This window comes from Lepidothrix coronata, unplaced genomic scaffold (genome assembly GCF_001604755.1).
Source record: "Lepidothrix coronata isolate B3197 unplaced genomic scaffold, Lepidothrix_coronata-1.0 Scaffold190, whole genome shotgun sequence".
NCBI lineage: Eukaryota > Metazoa > Chordata > Aves > Passeriformes > Pipridae > Lepidothrix > Lepidothrix coronata.
In genome coordinates this window covers 282,632-301,992 of record NW_016690370.1, presented here as the reverse complement: position 1 = coordinate 301,992, position 19,361 = coordinate 282,632, and the positions used below count along the sequence as shown (strand labels likewise).

The 19,361-nt window shown below is 48.8% G+C and overlaps 1 protein-coding gene across 1 annotated transcript in view; it reads right to left on the bottom strand.

Annotated features, from left to right (window-relative positions):
• Positions 1-11,866, bottom strand: part of LEKR1 (leucine, glutamate and lysine rich 1) — a 32,507-nt gene extending 20,641 nt beyond the window's left edge. The window contains exons 1-2 of the mRNA XM_017831361.1: positions 11,752-11,866; positions 3,292-3,506 (exon numbers count right to left, since the gene is read on the bottom strand). Of these exons, the coding sequence (XP_017686850.1) occupies positions 3,292-3,506; positions 11,752-11,799 (263 nt within the window). The 5' untranslated portion in view covers positions 11,800-11,866. The remainder of the gene's footprint in view (positions 1-3,291; positions 3,507-11,751) is intronic.
• Between the last annotated feature and the right edge of the window lie 7,495 nt (positions 11,867-19,361).

Genomic DNA, 19,361 nt, shown 5'->3' with positions numbered 1-19,361 from the left:
GGGCTGAAATATGATCACTGGAAAAAAAAACAACTCCAAAAATAATTAAAAATTTGAAAAAATTTCTGATATTACCTTTTTAGGAAAATTTCCCCAGAAGTGGAGGCAGGAGGGCAGAGAATCAATCTGTTTGATTGCGTTTGGGAGCAGAACTGTTCCACTAACAAGGAAATGTCCATCCCCCCTACAGCTACAGAAATTCAAACCTACTTTTGCAGATGAGGAAAAAAGCAGTGATTTAGCACTGAACAATAACAAACCAAAACTTTGGGATCCAGGGAAAACTGGATGCTCATTTTCCATTCTTAGTCTAGAATGGGATATGTGAAGATCTTTCGGTTTAAGAAAGAAACTGGTAAATAATCAGACACATTTTCTTCCTCTTTCCATCGCAGAGCCCTGATATAATAAAAGGGACATTTTCAGCATGTTCTGGTCAGTCCCACACAAAAGCACCCGTGGAAAAGGCAGGACAGTTGCACCCTCCTGGCACCAGGAGGGAGCAAAATAAACATGTTATTTTGGTGCTTTTTAGCACAAAGGAAAAGTTCCATGGATCATTAACTGCTGGCATTGAGAGAATGGTGGGAACACACTGAGCTCATCCTCTGTCCTATAGTTCAGCCGGGCAGAATTAACAGCCCATCTCTGCAGCCCTGCTTTCCTGGGGAATACAGGAGGGATCCTGCCCGGGGCGGGAGGGGAATCAGGACGTGGTAACTCCCAGTGCTGACAGGAGAAGAATGGAGGAGAAAATCAAGAAGGAGTTGCAAACACAGTCATTGTCCTAAAGCAATGACAGCAGCAATTACCCTGTTTGTTGGGATTTAGGGCGTCTCTCACAAGTCCAGATCAGAATAAATCATCTTGGTACTCCCTCTGATTCCCAGTGGGACTGGAGGAGCACCAGCATCCCGAGTTGCCTGGAGCCAGCAGGGACAGGAGGCTCAGAGAGCCTGGAACATCCTGCCCCAAAAAAGTTCCACCACGGTATTTTCAGCTCCCTGAAAGTGCAGGATCTGCTCAGACCCAACAGCTGCTCATTTTCATTCCAGATGATGCCCAGGGCAGTGGTGGAGTCTCCATCCCTGGAGGTGTTCAGAAAACTTGTGGATGTGGTACCTGAGGACATCCTTAGCATTTAAATGTATTTTATATTTCTTATATTGGATGTGTCAAGAATTACCCAAACTAAATTACTATCACAATTAAACTGATTTTAACATGGAATAAGGCTTGAATAGCTAAGTGGAACTAACTACTGGTTAGTTCCCCTTCTTGTCCCCCAATCCCAAAGAACAGGTAACCAATCCCTGCCAAAGCTCCCGTTCCCAGGGGGCTTTCAAGGGTAACCACAGGTACAAACAACAGCAAACCTGAACCTAAAAGGAATATAAAAATGAAACAGTCTGAACTGACAAGAAAGATTAAATCCATTGGTCTCCCAGAGATAAAATTTAAAAAAGGGGATATTTGGCTTCTGGGAGGAATAATTTGTCAGCCTTGCCAGACCCAGAAATGAGGATGGTGAATAGTGACTTAATGCCAACAGCACAAGGTAGTGAGAGGCCCAGAATAGTGAAGAGAAGATAAGGAATATTTAGACAAGGTATTTAACAAGGCACAACAGTTGATTTATGGCTGGAGTGGGAGCCTACTGCAAGTATTGCACTTGATTTCAGCAGCTTTTAAATCAAGTCAAGCCTCAGGGGGGGAAAGTGCAGAGATAAAAATTTTTATTAACTGTTCCAGCTTTACTACAAAGAGGCAGCTCAATGAAAATTTCAAGTTTAGCTCTGGCAAATGATCCTCCCCAAGAAGAATGTGCTGTCACTGCATTTGCTCACACACCGAATTCTGCCACCCAGGGTCGTTAAAGGGACAAGGAGCAAACAGCTCTTTAAAAACATGATGTTAAACCAAAGAAAACGTTGAATATTGGGAAGGGGGGTGGGTGGAGGATGTTCAGTTTAAATGAAAAAAATATTGCAAGAAACATGAGCAGAGTGATCTACAACATAAACACGTTTTGTTCAAATTTGTGGGAGCTTGTGCTCTAAAATCAATGTGTTATTAGTAACATTAGCAAACACAAGCCTAACTAAATCCCTTAATAGAAACATTAAATTCTTAACGGTATCTGAGTGATTCTGAAAAACAAAAAAAAGCAGGTTTCCAAAGCATTCCAGTCCAATCTCTGGAGCACCTTAACACTCAAAATGCCCATGTCACCAGTTCTGGATCACTTGATGTGAGCAAACATGGAAGGAACACCCCCACTGGGGGTCCCAAAAATCAAAATGGCTGAGCTGGTAATTAAAGTTACAATCTCACACTTACAAAAAGCTTCTGACAAACAGTTTGATTTAGATAAGCAAGAAATTATCAAGAAGTTTCTGGTGGCCTTGATGTCCCTCTTTATTCCATCAGTTGTCAACTTGGGCAGCTGCACTTTTATAAAGTATCTTTTATTAGTGGACTATAAATATTGTTTATAGTCCTACTGTAATCAACTAGTGGAATATAATGGTAGATTCCAAAATATGAGGACAGAAAAGGATACACAACCTGTAAGCATGAGCTGAAAGAACACACTTAAAGGTTCTAATCACTGTGCCCTGGAAATCCCAACATGGCTCTGAGGTCTGTCATTCATTACTGGAGTTCTTAAGGGAATTAATTGGAACCTTCACGTATCTGTCTGCAAGGATTTGCAGACTCCTGCTCCTGGAGAACAGTGCCACAGGCAGGACCCAAAATGTTTATAATTCCTTTAGTATCTGCCCTTTAGAGAGTGAAGCCTGAGCTTCTGAGGGCAACAACACTGGGAATTCTTTCCCAGGTTACTATGAGACAATCAGTCAAACTCTCACAACTGTGAAATTCCCAGTACTGTGCCATTTCATTTCAAATATTACAATTTGATTACAAGATGATAAGGTGAAATATTTCCAATTTCTATTTGGAAGTGTGTGCAGGGGAAATACCTCCAAGTGCCTTCTTGGCCTCTCTCTCACTTTAAATGTATGGACTGTTTCTAAACTAGGAAGGAATTTTAGACTTGCTTCCAAGGAATACTGTGAAAGATGATTTCAATAAAGTATCCCAGTATCACATCATATCACAAAGTATCATAGATGATGCATCTGATAAAAGATTCAATGATCCCCGTGGGTCTGCTCCAACCCAGCATATTCTGCGATTCTGTTATTTCTGTTTTAAACTTCTTTGGGATGAAGGTCCCTAATAAGCTGCAGGGGAATGTCAGCAGAGAAGATGATGAGCTCTGACCTTTCACTTTTGGACTCACTGGCAGCTCGGTAGCGCTCCAGGTCTCGGTACAGGGCCTGTAATTCAGCCTGGAGCCTCTGCTCCCGTTCGATGCTTCCTTCATAAAACTTTATCTCCTTTTCCATTGCTTTGACTTTCTCTTCCATCACCTTAAACTCGTGGAGGATCAGGTAGCTGACCCCGCAGTATTTACACACCGTCTCATCCCGGGACATCTGGAAAGACAGGAAATGGTAAAACTGTTTGTGAGGAACACATTGAACAAAAAAACCCTGAGTGACACTAAGTAACAATAGTAAATCTGAGTCATTTAAACCATTTCATTCTCCAGAGCATTTATGATCAGATGATGTTATTGCTTTAACAAATAATAAAGAAAAATTCTGCATTAGGAAATGAACCCAAGCTACAGCAGTGCTTTGCCTTACTGGAAACTTAACAGGATGTATCAAGCCTGGCAATTTAATATGTGGGAACTCCCACTGGAATTCTAAAGTACCTCTGAGCTATGTTTGGTGTATTAATTGACAATAAAACTCTGTGTTTAACAAAGTTATCTCCTTAATGAATCTGTGATCGCTTGAGCCAGAAAAATGTTATTTCCTGTGGTTTTCTGGCAACTGGTGTCCGAGTGAAGCAGGCAAGAAAAGTGGGGAGTGAACAAAGTGATGTAAGCCAGCAATCTGTACACAAATAATTGCAGTGAGTAAGGGATTAATGAGGATGAGGTAGTGTCCATGGCACTGTAGTGCTGTGGAAAACAGAACCCGTTTGTAGGTATGAAACATTCATGGCTGATTACAAACTACAGCTCATGGAAAGGTCCTTTATTAACTGAGAAATGTGATTTTCTAAGGGATCAATCATTAATCCTGAAGCAGGGGACACGTAGCACCTGCTCACCAGCACAGAGCCCTGAACCTGACAGGTTTGCCCCTGGCTGGGGGATAAATTCAGCATAAATTCACTGGAGAGGAAGGAGATGGGTAAGAATCAAGACTAGGTCAGAGGACACTCAGATACAGCCGAGAGACCCCTCAGAGCAAGGGTAGGAAAAGCTCTTGGCAAACTTGGGAGATATGGAAGATGGACCATGGGTGGCAGCTGGAAGAGCCACTGTATGTCAGAGAGACTCAAACACACTTCAACTTTCCTTCAGTTATTTTTTCTTGCATAATTGCCAACTGCTATAGGGATTCCAACAGTGAATTATCAAAATCAGAGAGGTGAAAAACTGCAAACAGCTGAAGTCAAATTAAGAATCCCTTGTTTTACAGAAGAAGAAAAATAGAGATATTTTGAGACACTGGGATAAATGGAAAGAAATCGGACTCAGAGGAAAGAAAGCAGCTTTCAAAAATTATAAATTAAAGGCTCATTATCCCGTGATTCAACAATCTTTAGCACTTTAAATATAGCTTGATAAAAATGGTATTTCAGGATGCCCTGGCCAAGCTTTATTTTCCCATTTCTTAAGTGTTGCCCCAGTTTAAAACACCCCTGGTTACAGTTGCTCTGAAGGAGTTGAAAATGCAAGTTTATTTTTCCTGGCAGCTGCAAACTGTGCTTGGAAATATGAAACTGTTATTCAGGATAACTACCATAAAGTTCCAAAGCACTGAAATTACTATATTGAAAAAGGACAAAATGAGCTGCTTTAGGGAGCACAGGAGGGGTTTCTTATCCCAGAGAGAACATGGTGCTCTTGTGCTGCCCTGCAAATAAACAGTGCTTGGAATTTCACTGGGTTCTGGGACTGAAAACAACTCAAAATCATCGGGGGCCTGACCTGCAAATGCTCTGTGCAAGTACTAAACCTTCCTAATTTTTACATTTTTTGTTATTGAACTTCAAAATAAATGAAGTCATGGAACAAACAAATATTATCTCTCTGGGCTCAGCTGGAAGTGGGTCCTGTCCTTCACACCCATTTCTCAGGTGAAGTAAAAACCTAGAAGGATTCCAGAGCAGGTTGCATTTTTCAAGTATTTGCTACAAGGTCAAAAAAATAACAGAAAATGAAATTCTACCTTAATCAGGACCTTGCTCTGTACGTTCATAATTACCCTGCAAGCACTGCAATACACACAAGTCTGTAGGAAACAAATTTTCCTTAGTTCTTACACTTACAACCAACCTTTTCTGGAATAATTTGATTGCTGAGTAACTACCAAGAATGTGTGTTAAATACCCAATGATTTATGTTTTCAGATTCCATATTTCACTGTTTCCATTTGATCAAAACACAGTGGTCTTCTTAACTCAAAGCAGAAAAAAAAAAAAAATCAGGGGAAAAACACTTTGGAATGAATAGAAAAGGAAACTATCTGAGCTCTGAGTAGGAGCTCTTGTATTTCCTGAGCAGTGAGGGGAAGCAGTGAAGAGAAAAAAATCGATGAGGAATTAAACAAACAAACTCACTGAGGACAAAGTGCTTGAAGTAGGAAGATATTTATCCACAGGATTTTGAGCCACAGTTGTGACACACGTTACACCAGATGCTTTAAAGCATCTGCACTTGGGTTTAAAAGCACTGATATTATTCCATGGCTACAAAGATTTCTTTAGATACCAAGGCCAATGGAAAGCTGAGCCAAGAGGGATAATCACTCAAATTACATGTCTGACTCAGTTCCATCTGTAGAGCGTAAGTTATAAGGGGAAAAAGGAAAAAAAATTGGTGGTCTGGACCATTTTTAGCCTTTTGAGTGAGGAGACAGGAACTGATACCATTTTGAGTTGACCAAGCAGCTCCAGGGTGTGTCAGCCCATGCACTCCTTCTTCTGCTCTGATATTGCAGATCCACCCACAGGAATCACCCCAGTGAAGAGCTGAGCTCGTGTTCAAAGTAAAACAAGCTCCTTTCTCACTTAGCAGGGCTTTGGGAATACAGCATCCAGCATGTGGAATTGTTTGGTGTGGAAAAGCCCTATCACAGCATCGAGTCCAACCATCCCCCAGCACTGCCAAGGCCACCAAGTGACCATGTCCCCAAGTGCCACACCCACACCTTTTTGGAACCCTCCAGGGTTGGGGACTCCACCACTTTGTGGGCAGCTGTGCCAGGGCTGGACAGCCCTTTTGGTGAAGAAACTCCTGGCAACACCCAGTGTTCCTCAGCCATGTAATGCTGCAGTGACAGCTCTTGCTCCTTGGTGGATCTGGCAGGACTGACATTGCTCCAGCAAGGACTGGCCAAATAACAAAAATCTCTGTATTTGTCCAAACTAAACTTGTAGCTGAATGCATAAAACTCAAGGAAAAAGAATCATTATGCTGCAGCTGAGTGCTCTTAAATTATTTCTTTAAGTTGTTTTATTCTACCTTATTATCCAATTTTACTTTCCTTTTTGTGTCACTCCTCCTCTCCCACACCACTTTGATGTCCCTCTCCTGCCAAACCAGCCAATCCCTGTTACACAAAAAGAAATCATGACTCAAACCACACCACTGATTTTCTAGGAGTCTTCTGCTGGAAGAGTTATCTGATTGAAACTGATATTTGCTCTAGTCAAAGAAAGATTCTTAAGAGTCCCAGAAATAACTTCACTTCTTTTAAAAGAAAAAAGTGTATTTTGAGCCAAGTTTTCAGTCAGCATCTACCCGAAAAGCAATCCAGCTGGTACTGCTGGGCCATGCTACAAACAGAATTATTAGCTCCACTTCCATAAAATCACAGTTGCAAAAAACAAATCCCAGTGCTCGCTCTGAATACATATGAACAGAGTAGAAACAGGCTTGGAGTGAAACCAGAACGTGGCTTCATTCAAAACATGCCCTGAAATAATCAGTTTGTCACGGCAGGAAATAACACTCAGATTTCAGGTAGCTTGGATTTTTTCCTGCCTGTGAGGAAATCAGACTAATGAATCATAAAAGGCTGGAGTGCCCTGCTGGGAGCTGATCCCCCTCACCGGAGCCCTGCAAATGCACAACACGTGTCCCCAGCCCGGGCAGACCTTCCCGGGGCTCCCGAGCTCTCCCGGGATGTGTCACAGCACCTTCCAGCTGGAAGGGAACCACAAAGCATTGCATGACAAAACACACCAGACAAAGGGTAATTTGGCAGCTGCCTTTGCTGTCTGGGAGCTGCTTTTCCCAAATTAACAGGTAACATTTCACTGTTGGGAGGACACAGGCTGGCACAGGGTGCCCAGAGAAACTGTGGCTGCCCCATCCCTCGAAGTGTCCAAGGCCAGGTTGGACAGGGCTCGGAGCAACCTGGGACAGTGGAAGGTGTCCCTACCCATGGCAGGGGGTGGGACTGGATGGGCTTTGAGGTTCCTTCCAACCCAAACTGTTCCAGGATTTTCTGACATTTCCAAAGCACCTCACAGCCACTCAGAAAACTCTCAGAGCAGGAGCCTCACATCCTAGTGACACACAAACATTAGAAATTCTATAGCCAAGTGCTGAAACCCTCAGTGGAGCAACTTGGGAACATCATCTCCAGAAGAATTCACAAGGTGGGTGCCAAGAGGACACTGAAAAGGGCTCTGCTATTCTACCACACTTATCTAGAGGGCACAAATTGAAATGATCTGCTTTTAAATGCCTGCTGGTACCAATATTGTACATCCTGAGCACGTTGTTCCCTCCCACCCAGCGAGTCTTGGTGGATGGGAGAGACTCTTTAGCTTACTAACACAGCTGGGACTACGTGTTCCAGAACCCATTAAAAACAAATAACCCTGTTCAAAGAGAGCAAGAAAAGTGAAAGATAACGTAATGTGCTCATAAAGATCCCATAATGGGCCCAATCTATGGCAGACGTGGGAAGTGTGATGTGTAAGCACTGCTGCCCATGGTGTACATGGTATTTGTGGGCAGCCAGACACCACAGAACGTTCTGTACCCACGTGGAACAGCCTCAGAGTTCCTGCCCTGCCCCATCTCCTGAGCTCCTGGGGTGACAGAATGGCTAATCTCGAAGGGTATCCTGTGCCCCATTAATTTTAGGATTTACGCCAGCAAAGATCATTTATTTGCCAAATAAAATATGAAATTAAATATAACTTTTTGTTTGAGGACTTGGGGTCATTTGGTTGCTGTTCTGTTTCCTGTTTCAAAGCTGCACCTTCCCATCAACTTCCACAGACTTGACAACAGCAGAACCTTAATTAAAGTTCACCAGCAAGAAAAAGGTTCCTCTACCACCAAGGTGAAATATGAAAGTCTTGAGGAAAAATTAAACCAAACCAAAACACCAACCAAACAGCAAAACCAGAACTCCCCTACAACACACATCCACGACACTGGAGTGAAGGAAGCACTAACTCCTTCTGTCCCCTCCTGGGCTGAGGCTGACGGCAGAAACTCTAAGACACATAAATACATCACAATTAGGCGTTACAAGCCAGTGATGTAGATCTTTACCAACAATTAGTTTCTAAGGAGTATGCAACTGTAAATACAAAAAAAAAATATCCTGTAGGCTTTAATACTGGGCATGTGGATGTTTAGCTGTTGATTTTTTTTACACCCATCTTGCAACGAATTTGGTGAGAAAGAGCTGTGAGAGCGGTAGAAGGAATGAGAAAGAGAGCAAAGCATGTACAATTTTTACATGATTCTCTAAGGCAGAATTGGTCAGAACATGAAGAACCAAAGTCCCTTCACATCTATTGCTTCATTAAGAAGATACCAAGAAATCTCCTTCCCTCTAGATTAAAACTTCCTTTAAAATTTAATAAACAGTCTTGATAAGCAGCTTGTGGAGCTCCATCTACCAGGAACACGAGGGAGAGGGGTGACGAGGGCTCTGCTCTGCATCCTTCCCTTGTCACTACAACCCAACCTCCAGCAAACCAGCCCAAACCAACCCCCAGGAAGGGAATATTCTCCACTCTGAGGCTGAAATCCCTGTGCTTGACAGGCTCCCTCCACACACACGTGTTCCCTCGGCCTGCAAGCTGCATGTTGGGAGCATGTGCTCCCTTTGGCAGAGCAAAGCACAGCTGGCACCAGCTCTGCTTGGAGCAATCCGAGAGATTCCAGAAGAGAGGCTGCAAAATCCAACAGCAGAGAATGCGAAGGGGATGGGAACATGTGCACATAAAAGATGGGAGATACAAGGACAGGAAATTGTGCGAATGGCTTGTAATCAGGGCCTGTACCTTGTAACTGCAGTGCAGCTACAGCGCGAGGGGATGAGCGAGGGATGAGCAGCACCACAGGATGTGTAAAACCCCAGCACTCTCTGATCCCAAAATCCGGGGCTGTCATTGCCTTGGAGCTCACATATCCCGCATGGAGTGGAGGGTAGGATGGGACAGGACCATAAGCCTGTTCTTGTACCAATCCAGAAATTCTGTGTCTTCCCATCAGATGTTTTTGTTAACCACACCCCCAGAAGTGGAGGGAGCTGGAAGGACTCCCTGCCCCATCCTCTACTCCGAGGGAAAAGTTTGCCCCCACAGTCCCACTGGAAGAATTCCAACACAACTCCCAAGGGTGAGCTGTTCCAGTTCCATAGCATTCAACCAAAGCACATCCAGAAAGGTGAGGAAAAGCCTAATTTGCACCTGGAAATGAACCACCATCTCCCTACACGTGCAAACACTGTTGCTCAGGTATTCTGCAGAATGAGCAAACCCAGCTCATCACCCTTTCACAGAAACACGAGGTTTTTAAGCTCTTTACTACTTTTGCTCTTTTCTAAATTCCCATCAGTCATATTATTTGTTTTACAGCAGCTCAGAACTGAAACCTCAACAGCCCTGAAGAGAGGATAACAAAGGCCCAAGTTTCACGTGCAATTCCTATTACAACTACTAACATTACAATTATCAATATACTGCAACTATTAATATATTACAACTATTATTATATGACAATACATTAGGAGCCTCTTTCTTTGTAACATCCCTTTGCTAATATTATTCTCCTTATGACCTGATTACAGACCTCAGTGTTGTCTGACAAGTGACAAGGAGGTTACTATGGATTTTGCATTGATGCATTGGACTCACTTTTTTAAGATATGTCTTATTCTTACTAAGAATATGGAGTTCAGTGGTGTTCCCAGGGTGCTCCCAACCCCTCCCAGACTGGCACCAGCGTATTTCTCATCGTAATCCAAGATCCTGGCTCAGTGATAACCAGCAGACACAGACACTGCTGCTGACAGAATTAATGTCACTGCTTTTCTGTTCCTGCTTCCTCCCTGTGCTAGGGTATGCCTGGCACACGGATCAGGAACTGGCTCAGGAGCTGATCCAAATCAGACACTGACAGCAAAAGTGCCACCAAACTGCAGCTTGAAGTCATTAAAGAAATATTGAGCAGTAACTAGATCCAGAACAATTCTCTCCTCCAACACTCTGGCATGACTGTTTCTCTGAGGAGCCTGCACTGACTTTTGCTCACCACCTTATCCTGCCGATGCTTAAAAACTAATTTCTAAATCAACAAACATATTGGGATCTTTCCTGCTACCAAAACAGCTGCTCATGAGTCTCTAAGCATCCCAGGTTCTTCTCCTCCCCTTGTTTTAAGGGCAAATATTCCTTTTCCCTTCCATTGTCTATCTTACCCACCCTTGAATTCTCAGAAATCATCTCAGAAATTGTCTCAACAGTTTCCTGGACTACTCCAGGAAGGATTTCTCCAGCCTGAGTACACAAAGCTTTTAAATGACTTGTTAATTATGAGATGCAGACCAAGAAATGAGGACAGCTGGGTGTTTTATTGCTGAACTAAAAACCCGATAGTGTTACAAGAAGTGACTCGTGTTCCACTTGAGTGGAGCCTCCTCCTAAATGAACCCACACAGACAGCAGCACTGTAACACTGGCAATAATCTGCCTGCCAAACAAAAGAACACACCAAGAGCAGATCCCTGGGAAGATGAAGGGGAATGTTCTGTTCCCGTTTGTGTTGATACTCCTTTGGAACATGTTATGCCCTCAGTCATTCCAAACTCACGGCAGGAAAACATGCCATAACAGGGGAAAATGTGGACTCACCTGGAGGAACAACACTGGGACAGAGAGAGGTGTTCTCTGGGACTCACCTGGAGGGACAACACCGGGACAGAGAGAGGTGTTCCTGAGACTCACCTGGAGTGATTGAGGTGTTCCTGAGACTCACCTGGAGTGAAAGCACCAGGACAGAGGGAGGTGTTCTCTGGGACTCACCTGCAGTGACTGAGGTGTTCCTGAGACTCACCTGCAGTGATTGAGGTGTTCCTGAGACTCACCCGGAGGGACAGAGGTGTTCTCTGGGCCTCACCTGCAGTGACAACACCATGGCAGACCAAGGTGTTCCTCTGCAGGGCTCCCACAGAATTAGTGTCGTTCCACTGCACAGAGAGTGATGAAACCCAACACCCCCCCTAACTCAGGACCACCGTGTACCAGACAACGCACCAGTGCCCCCAGGCCAGTGAAACACCCCTGAATTCCCGCGGGAGCTGCTCTCCAAACGTCGGGGGGTTTTGCCATCTCCACAGCTCGTACCTTGCGGATCTCCTCGGGCAGCGCGTGGACGGGGACGTGCCGCTCCATGTGCTGCCGCAGGCCCCGCGGCGGGGTCCGGGAGCTGCCGGGGCCGGGGGGCTCGGGCCGGGCCGGGGGCCCGTGCGGGGGGACCCGTGAGGGGCGGGGGGAGCGCGGCGGGGGGGGCGCGGCCGCCGCCGCCATCTTGTCACCGCGGCGTCCCCGTAACCGCGGCAACGGCGCGTGCGCGGCACGGCGGGCGTGAGGTGAGGGGGGGCGAGCCCGGACACCCCAAATTCGGCACTGACACCTCAAATCCAGCCCGGACACCCCAAATTCGGCACTGACACCTCAAATCCAGCCCGGACACCCCAAATTCGGCACTGACACCCCAAATCCAGCCCGGACACCCCAAATTCGGCACTGACACCCCAAATTCGGCACTGACACCCCACATTTAGCCCTGACACCCCAAATTAGTCCCTGACATCCCAAATCCAGCCCTGACACCCTAAAGCCATCCCTGAAACCCCAAAGACATCTCTGACATGCCAAAGCCACCCCTGACATCCCGAATTCAGGCCTGGCTCCCCAAAATCCCCCCTGACACCCTAAAAACATTCTCTACATGCCAAAGCCACCCCTGGCATCCCAAATTCAGTCCTGACACCCCAAAGCCCCCTGTGACACTCCACAGCCATCCCTGAGCCCCCAAATTCAGCCCCAAGCCCCCAAATTCATCCATGCCACCAGGGTCATCCGCGTGTCACACCCGAGGCACGAGCTCAACCTCGGGATGAACCGCCCGCGCGCCGCCAGCTCCCGACGGGATCCACTGGAGCGCGGCCATAAAAATGAATAAATCAGGGAGAGATGGGAGGGAGAGGCGGGAGTTTGCAGTGGGATTCATTCCACATTCTGCCCTTCTTTCCATTGCTGGTGGGCTCCTGTTTCCTTCACAACCGAGCTGCTGTTAGGACTCAGCCTTATGGCACGGCAGGGACCATCTGCTCCGTCCCCAAATTTCCAGCCTGCCCAAAGCAATTCCTCCATCCCCAAAGTAACTCCTACACCCCCAAAACAAATTCTACACCCCCAAAGCAATTCCTCTATCCCCAAAGCATTTTCTGTACATCCAAGGCAATTCTTATACACCCAACTCATTCCCTAGGTGCTCAAAGTATTCCCTACAAGCCTTATACAAAATGATGCATCCGCAAAACCACAGTTTAGGGATACCCACGAAAAACTGGGAACAGGCCATGGCAAAAAAACGGGGTGACCTTGATTTAATTTATGCACGACTCGGTCACAGCTGTGAAGGTTCAGTGTCTAGGGTGAAGCATCAGTAAGGTTGGGGGATGAAGGGGGGGAAAACAGGGGCTGGATTAAAGAAAGTAGTAAATTTTAGAGGAGAAAAGGAAAAATTTATTGGAAAAAAAAGGGAAGTTGCATGAGTAGGGGGTTGAAGAACATAGTGACTTTTATTGGAAGAAAAAGGGGGAATTTTGTGAGTAGGGGTGTTGGATTGAAGAAAATTGTGAATTTTATGGCGGGGGGAAAGGAAAATTTTACTGGAATAAAAGGAAAATTGCATGAGTAGGGGGTTGGAATGAAGAAAATTGAGGTTTAGTGGGAGAAAAAGCAGAATTGCATGAATGAGGGGGTTGTTCAAAGGTGGTGGTGAGTCTTAAGGGGGAAAGGAAAATTTTACCAGAATAAAAGGAAAATTGCATCAGTGGGGGGTTCAATTGAAGAAAATAGTGAGTTTTAGGGAGAAAAAAAAAGGTAAATTGGATGAGAAGGTGCTGTCACAACAGAGGGATGCGAAGTCGGGGGGGTGGGTTGAGGGAGGGAAAATTTCACTGGCACAAAAGGAAAACTGCAGGCGTAGGGGGTCGGATTGGTGGAAATTGTGTCTGAGTAGGGCGGTGGATCGATGAAGGCGGTGAGTTTTAGGGGGGAAAGAGGCAAATCGTGTGAGGAGGTGCTGCGGCAGGAGGGCTGCGGGGGCGAGGGGCCGGAGAGCGGTGCCCCGCTCGCCCCCCCGGGCTCCGTGCCACGCGTGTCCCCGGCGGTCCCTCGCGTGTGTCGCCGCCGTGCCCCGTCCCACGTTGCGTGCCGAGCTCCGAGCCTCGCTAATCCCCGCCTTGGCAGCCGCGGCCGCCTCCTGCCCCGCTCCCCCGCCTGCATTAACCTCTTCGTGCTCCCCCGGCAGGCCGTGTCTGTGTGTGTGTCTCTGTGTGTGTCTGTGTGCGTCTCTGTGTGTGTGTGTGTGTGTGTGTTGCGTGTGAAGGGCGGCTCGCCCCCCGCGGGGGTCATTAATTAAGCTGTGCATTAATAGGAGCTGGCGAGGGCCCGCCTTTGATGGCGCGGGGTCTGCAGCGGGCTCCGGCAGCGCCTTGCCGGCATCTGTTCCCGCCGTGCGTGATGGCGGCGGCGGGGGGGGCGCGGGCGGGGCGCCCGGCGGCTCTCACGCGATGGCGGGGCTGACGTGCCGGGGAAGGGTGTCGTGAGGCGCGGCCATGAGATCAGCGGATCACCGCGGGCTGGCGGCGGGGGAGGGAAGGGGGAAGGCAGGCGGCAGGCACGCAGCGGCCGGGGATGGAGGGAGGGAGAGAGGAGGGGGAGATGGAGAGAGGAGGGGGAGATGGAGGGAGGGAGCGGTGGCTGCTGCATCCCAGCCCCCCCCCCGGCTGTGCCCGCTGAGGGGGGACTGAAGGGAGGCTTGGGCAGAGGGACCTGAAGGGATCCAGTCCGGGAGGTGTCCAGTTCTTAGGGGGGCTGAAAGGGAGCCTGGCAAGAGGGACCTGAGGAGATCTGATCCTGGGGGGATTTTGTGCTTGAGGGGCCCCTCTGCTGGGGGAGCGGATAAGGGGATCGAGTCCCGGGGGGACTGACGGGAGCCTGTCCCAGAGGGACCAGCTGAGGGGATCCATAACCGGGGGGATTCTGTGCTTGGAGGAGCTGGGGGGAGTCTGTACTGGGGGGAGGTGAAGAGGATCCAGTCCTGGAGTGGGGGTAAGGGGATCCAGTCCTGGGGAAAATGGAGGTGATCCTGTTCTTGGGGAGCTGAGGGGAGCTTGGAGAGAGGGGATGCTGTCCTTTGTGAAGGTTGAGAGGAGCCTGTGCTGGGGGGCCTGAATCCTGGGGGAAATGGAGGTGATCCTATGCTTGGGGAGGCTGAAGGGGGGCTTGTCCCAGAGGGACCTGAGGGCATCCAGTACTGGAGGAATCATGTTCTTAGGGAGGCTGAAGGGGGGTGGATGAGAGGATCCAGTCCTGAGGGGACTGAGGGGAGCCTGTGCTGGGGAAGTGAAGGGGATCCAGTCCTGGGGAAATGGAGGAGATCCTGTTCTTGGGGAGCTGAGGGGAGCTTGGACAGAGAGGAGCCTCTGATGGGGGGCTGAGGGGATCCTGTCTTTGGGAAAGGCTGAGGGAAGCCTGTCCTGGGGAGTGGATGAGGGGATCCAGTCCGGGGGGGGGATAAGGGGAGCCTGTGCTTGAAAGGGTGTGGGGTGAAGGGTTCCAGTCCTGGGAAGAGTGGACACCACACACCCTGTCCTTTGGGGGACTGAGGGAGCCTGTGCTGGGGGAACTGAGGGAAGCCTGTCCTTGGAGTGTAGAGGAGGGGATCCAGTCCTGGGGAGTCTGATGAGAGTCTGTCCTTGCGGGGGCTGAAGGGAGCCTGTTCTGGGGGTCTGAGGAGATCCAGTCATGGGGGTGAGAAGCCTCTGTTCTGGCAGAATGGAGAGCCTGGCAGGGGCCGTGCTGCTGCCAGCTGGGACGCTCCCAGGCTGGGGCCCTGTGGGAAGCAGAGCACGGGAGACACTGCTCCCACCACACTCTGCTCTGAGCAGCTGTTTCCTCCCAGCAGGAAGCCCACACAAAATCACCACATCCGTGGTGGCTCGGGACTCCGGTGGGCTGAGCGGGGTCGGAGCACAGCCGTGTCTCTCCCACATGACACGGCAGAGCCGTGTGCGTGCCAGCCTGAACGCCCGGCACCGCTCGGGATCAGGTTCCAGGCGGTGCGAGCGGCTCCAAGGACAAACCAACGGGCGAGAAGCGAGTGCGTGACACGCAGCAGTCATAAGGCAGCTATTTCCATTGTTTTCCGGCAGGCTTTGTACCTTCTCAAACACACGTGGAAAGCCTCCCGCCGCTCAGAAATCCCAACCCGGAGGAGCAAAGTCCATGCCAGTGGGCAGCTGGGAAAAGGGCAATAAACACCAACACCCTCCTCGTACAGCGGGACTGACCCACGGGGTGTGAGGGTTATAGGTGTGTCCGCACCTGCAGCATTCCCCAGGCAAAGAGAAATCCGACTTGTTTTAGGCTGCCCTTGTGTTTGCTCAACACAAAGCGCAGCGTGGGGAAGCGGTGTGGAGCAAACAGCTCCTCTGGGAAGCTCCTCTGGTTGTTTTTCTAGGGAGGAGCAGAGCTCAAGCGCTTATTGCTCCGTAGGTGTGCGGGGGGCTTGGGGGGAGCAGACGTGCGGCAGGAGGGGTCAGGGGAAGGACAGGCACTGAGGTTATTCCCGGTGCTCTGTGCACAGCGTGTTAGTTCCCCTTTCCAAGCGATATTTGCTGGATTTGTTTGGTTTGCTCAGCTCCCCCTCCTCAGCAAATGCCACAAGGATGGGAGCGCGGTGGGAGAGCAGCCTCTGTGGAAGGATGTTTGGAAAAGGGAACTGAACACCAGGGCTACCTGGGAGTCAAGGGCAGGCAGGTCATGCAGTGCAAAGAATAGAAACTCCCCAGAGCAGCACAGAAATGATAAAATCAGGGAGAGCGGGAGGGAGCAGGGCACTGGTGGGGTCTGCGTGGTGCTGGTGGGGTGTGCAGGGTGCTGGTGGTGGGGTGTGCAGGGTGCTGGTGGTGGGGTGTGCAGGGTGCTGGTGGTGGGGTGTGCAGGGTGCTGATGGGGTGCACAGCAAGGCAGGGGTGAGGGCATGGTCCCAGCTCCAAAGGTGCCACAATGCCAGCTCAGAGCAGAGCGGAACAGGAGCGTGCTGATGACAGTGGGACATGCGAGTCAGGAATGGGATCCTGAGGGAGGAGATCCCAGTGCTCCTGCCGTGACATTGCCAAATCAAAGCCAAGCTCTTGGCCGCAAGAGCACATGAGGTGACTCAGAGCAGGAATCCGTATGGTTAAGCAGCAGCTGAGTGCCAGAAGTGAAGAGCTGTCATGTCAAGGATGATATCAGGAGCGTGTGTGTGTGTGTGTGTGGAGGACACTGGGTTTATTTGCCACCATAGGGAAGGATTTGAAAGGGAATACAAGAAGCTTGTACTGAGTCTGACTTGGCAGCAAGAGGACTTGGGAAGGGTGCCAGGAAAAGCATCACAGATACAAGGCTGGGGTGAGAAGGGAATACAGAGCACAGGCAGCTCTGGCAGTCAAGCAGTTGGGAGTGAGCATGGAGGAGGAGAGGGCATCCAGCTAACAGGATGGGATTTGGGGAAAGAATCATGGAATCATTAAGGCTGGAAAAGACCTCCGAGACCATTGAGTCTGACCTGTGCCCAACCCCCACCTTGTCCCCCAGCCCAGAGCACCGAGAGCCACATCCAGTCCTTCCTTGGACACCTCCAGGGATGGGGACTCCACCACCTCCCTCGGCAGCCCCTTCCAGTGCCTGACAACCCTTTCCATGAAGAAATTCCTCCTGATGTCCAACCTGAATCTCCCCTGCACAGCTTGAGACTGTTTCCTCTTGTCCTGTCGGAATGTCCAAGCAAAAGATCAAACCTCGGGAGAAGGTGCAGAGGGGTTGGAGGTTTTGTTCTCTATCTTTAAGGCATTCAAGGGCATATCTGTAAGATCTAATGCTCCAGGATGATGGTGATGGTGGCAAAACAGAACTGTTCCCATAAGGGTGAGGTTCATCCATGCAGGACTCAGCAGTTTCCCAGGAGCCTGCCAGGAAACTCCCACGGGAACGCAGAAGCCCCATCAATCTTTCCCCTTCCCCCCAGCCACCAGCAACCTCCTCCTATTGCCCAATTTAAACACACGGACTGGAGGGAGGAAAACGTTTCTACTGCTGGCTCTGAAAAAACCCAAACCTGAAAATCCTGCCAAAAGAGAAACTGCACACAGAGCCCTCCCATTGGAAGGGGGAGAGGATGGATGGAACAGGACAGATGTTACAGCCTTGGTGAGCTACTGGAACAAACACCAGGCAGTGATGAGGAAACTGGAGTCACTGTGAAACAGGAAAAGATAAAGAGCAAATAGAAATGAAGGAAGCCAGGATGTTTAGAGGAAAGAGCATCCCAAGGAGGATGGAGGGGCTGATTTGAATGGAGGAGGTGATATCAGTCTGTGTATCATTCTTAGATCCAGCACGCAAAAACAATCCATCAGTCTCGCAGCCAACAGTGAAGGGGATGGGATTAGCCATAAGGAACCCTGAGAAGAGTCTGGCTTTGCAAGCCCTGAAATCGTATTATGATACGAACTGTTGACACAGTTCTGGAGCTTTTCTTGGGCTGCACTCCATCTCCTTTAAAATACTTTTAAACAACAGCTTATAGTGCTTGGCAGGAGATCAGGCTACTCCTTCCTGCACTTCACCTTAGTTACTCACTCCTGCTTTGCGATTGCTGTGCAATGTCCTGGCACATCCTGATAGCAAAGTGCAAATGTTGCATTTCCGTGGCATGGCCCGACAATGCAAATTTATCTCCCCAAAGAGATAAGAGCCCCTGGATGTTGATTGCAGGCTGTTGCTACAGCAGAGTTATTGAAATGCAGCTGTACCCTCATCCCTCGGAGTGCGAAAATAAGATGGAACAAGATTTTTCCTGCTTTGCTTTAGAACCTGTTTCCTCATCAGTTAAACCCGTTGGCTTCAAATGGGGCAAGGTCAACACCCCGCCCAACGTGGGGGCTGGATTTTTGTTATCCAAAATATAGGTGATGTTTACTGAAGTGCAAAAATGGGATCTGAAGGTAGATACTGGGTGAGATGATGGCCAAAGGAGTTGGACTTGGCTGCTCCCTTATTGTTCTGACCAGCAAATGCACTGGGAGAGCTCAGCTGTTGTGGCCTGTGGCCAGCTGAGGTCACCTGTGGCCACCTGAGGTCGCCTGTGGCTGATGGCAGCTGAGCTGGCATCTCGTGAGAGCCCAGGGAGCTAAATGAGCTGTGTCAGCACCATCAGCGTGAGAGGTGGTTTCTGAGAGGGCTGCCACAGAAAGCTGCAGAAGAAGTTGCAAGGTGGTTGCTTTGGGTGCCCCGTAGCACATGAGAGTGAGATGACCTGCTCAGCACCACCAATTTCACCCCATTCCCATGAATTATCTGTCAGCAAGGGATGGCTTCCATACACAGCTACTTGTAAGGATCCTAAATGATTTAAGAAAGGAGATTTTAGACAAAATGGCTTTAAAAGCTTTAAATTTCTTTGTGATGTGTTCCAGAAAAAAAAAAAAACCTTGAAGAATTTGGCCCAGCTGTCAGCAGGAGGCTCAGAGCTGTTGGGATGTTTGGGAGCATGAGTGGGGACTCCATGGCAGGGCGTTGGAACTGGATGAGCTGTAAGGTCCCTTCCAACCCACCCATTCTGTGGCTGTGTTGTCAGAGGTGCACACAGAGGTGTCCACAGTTCCTGAGGAAAT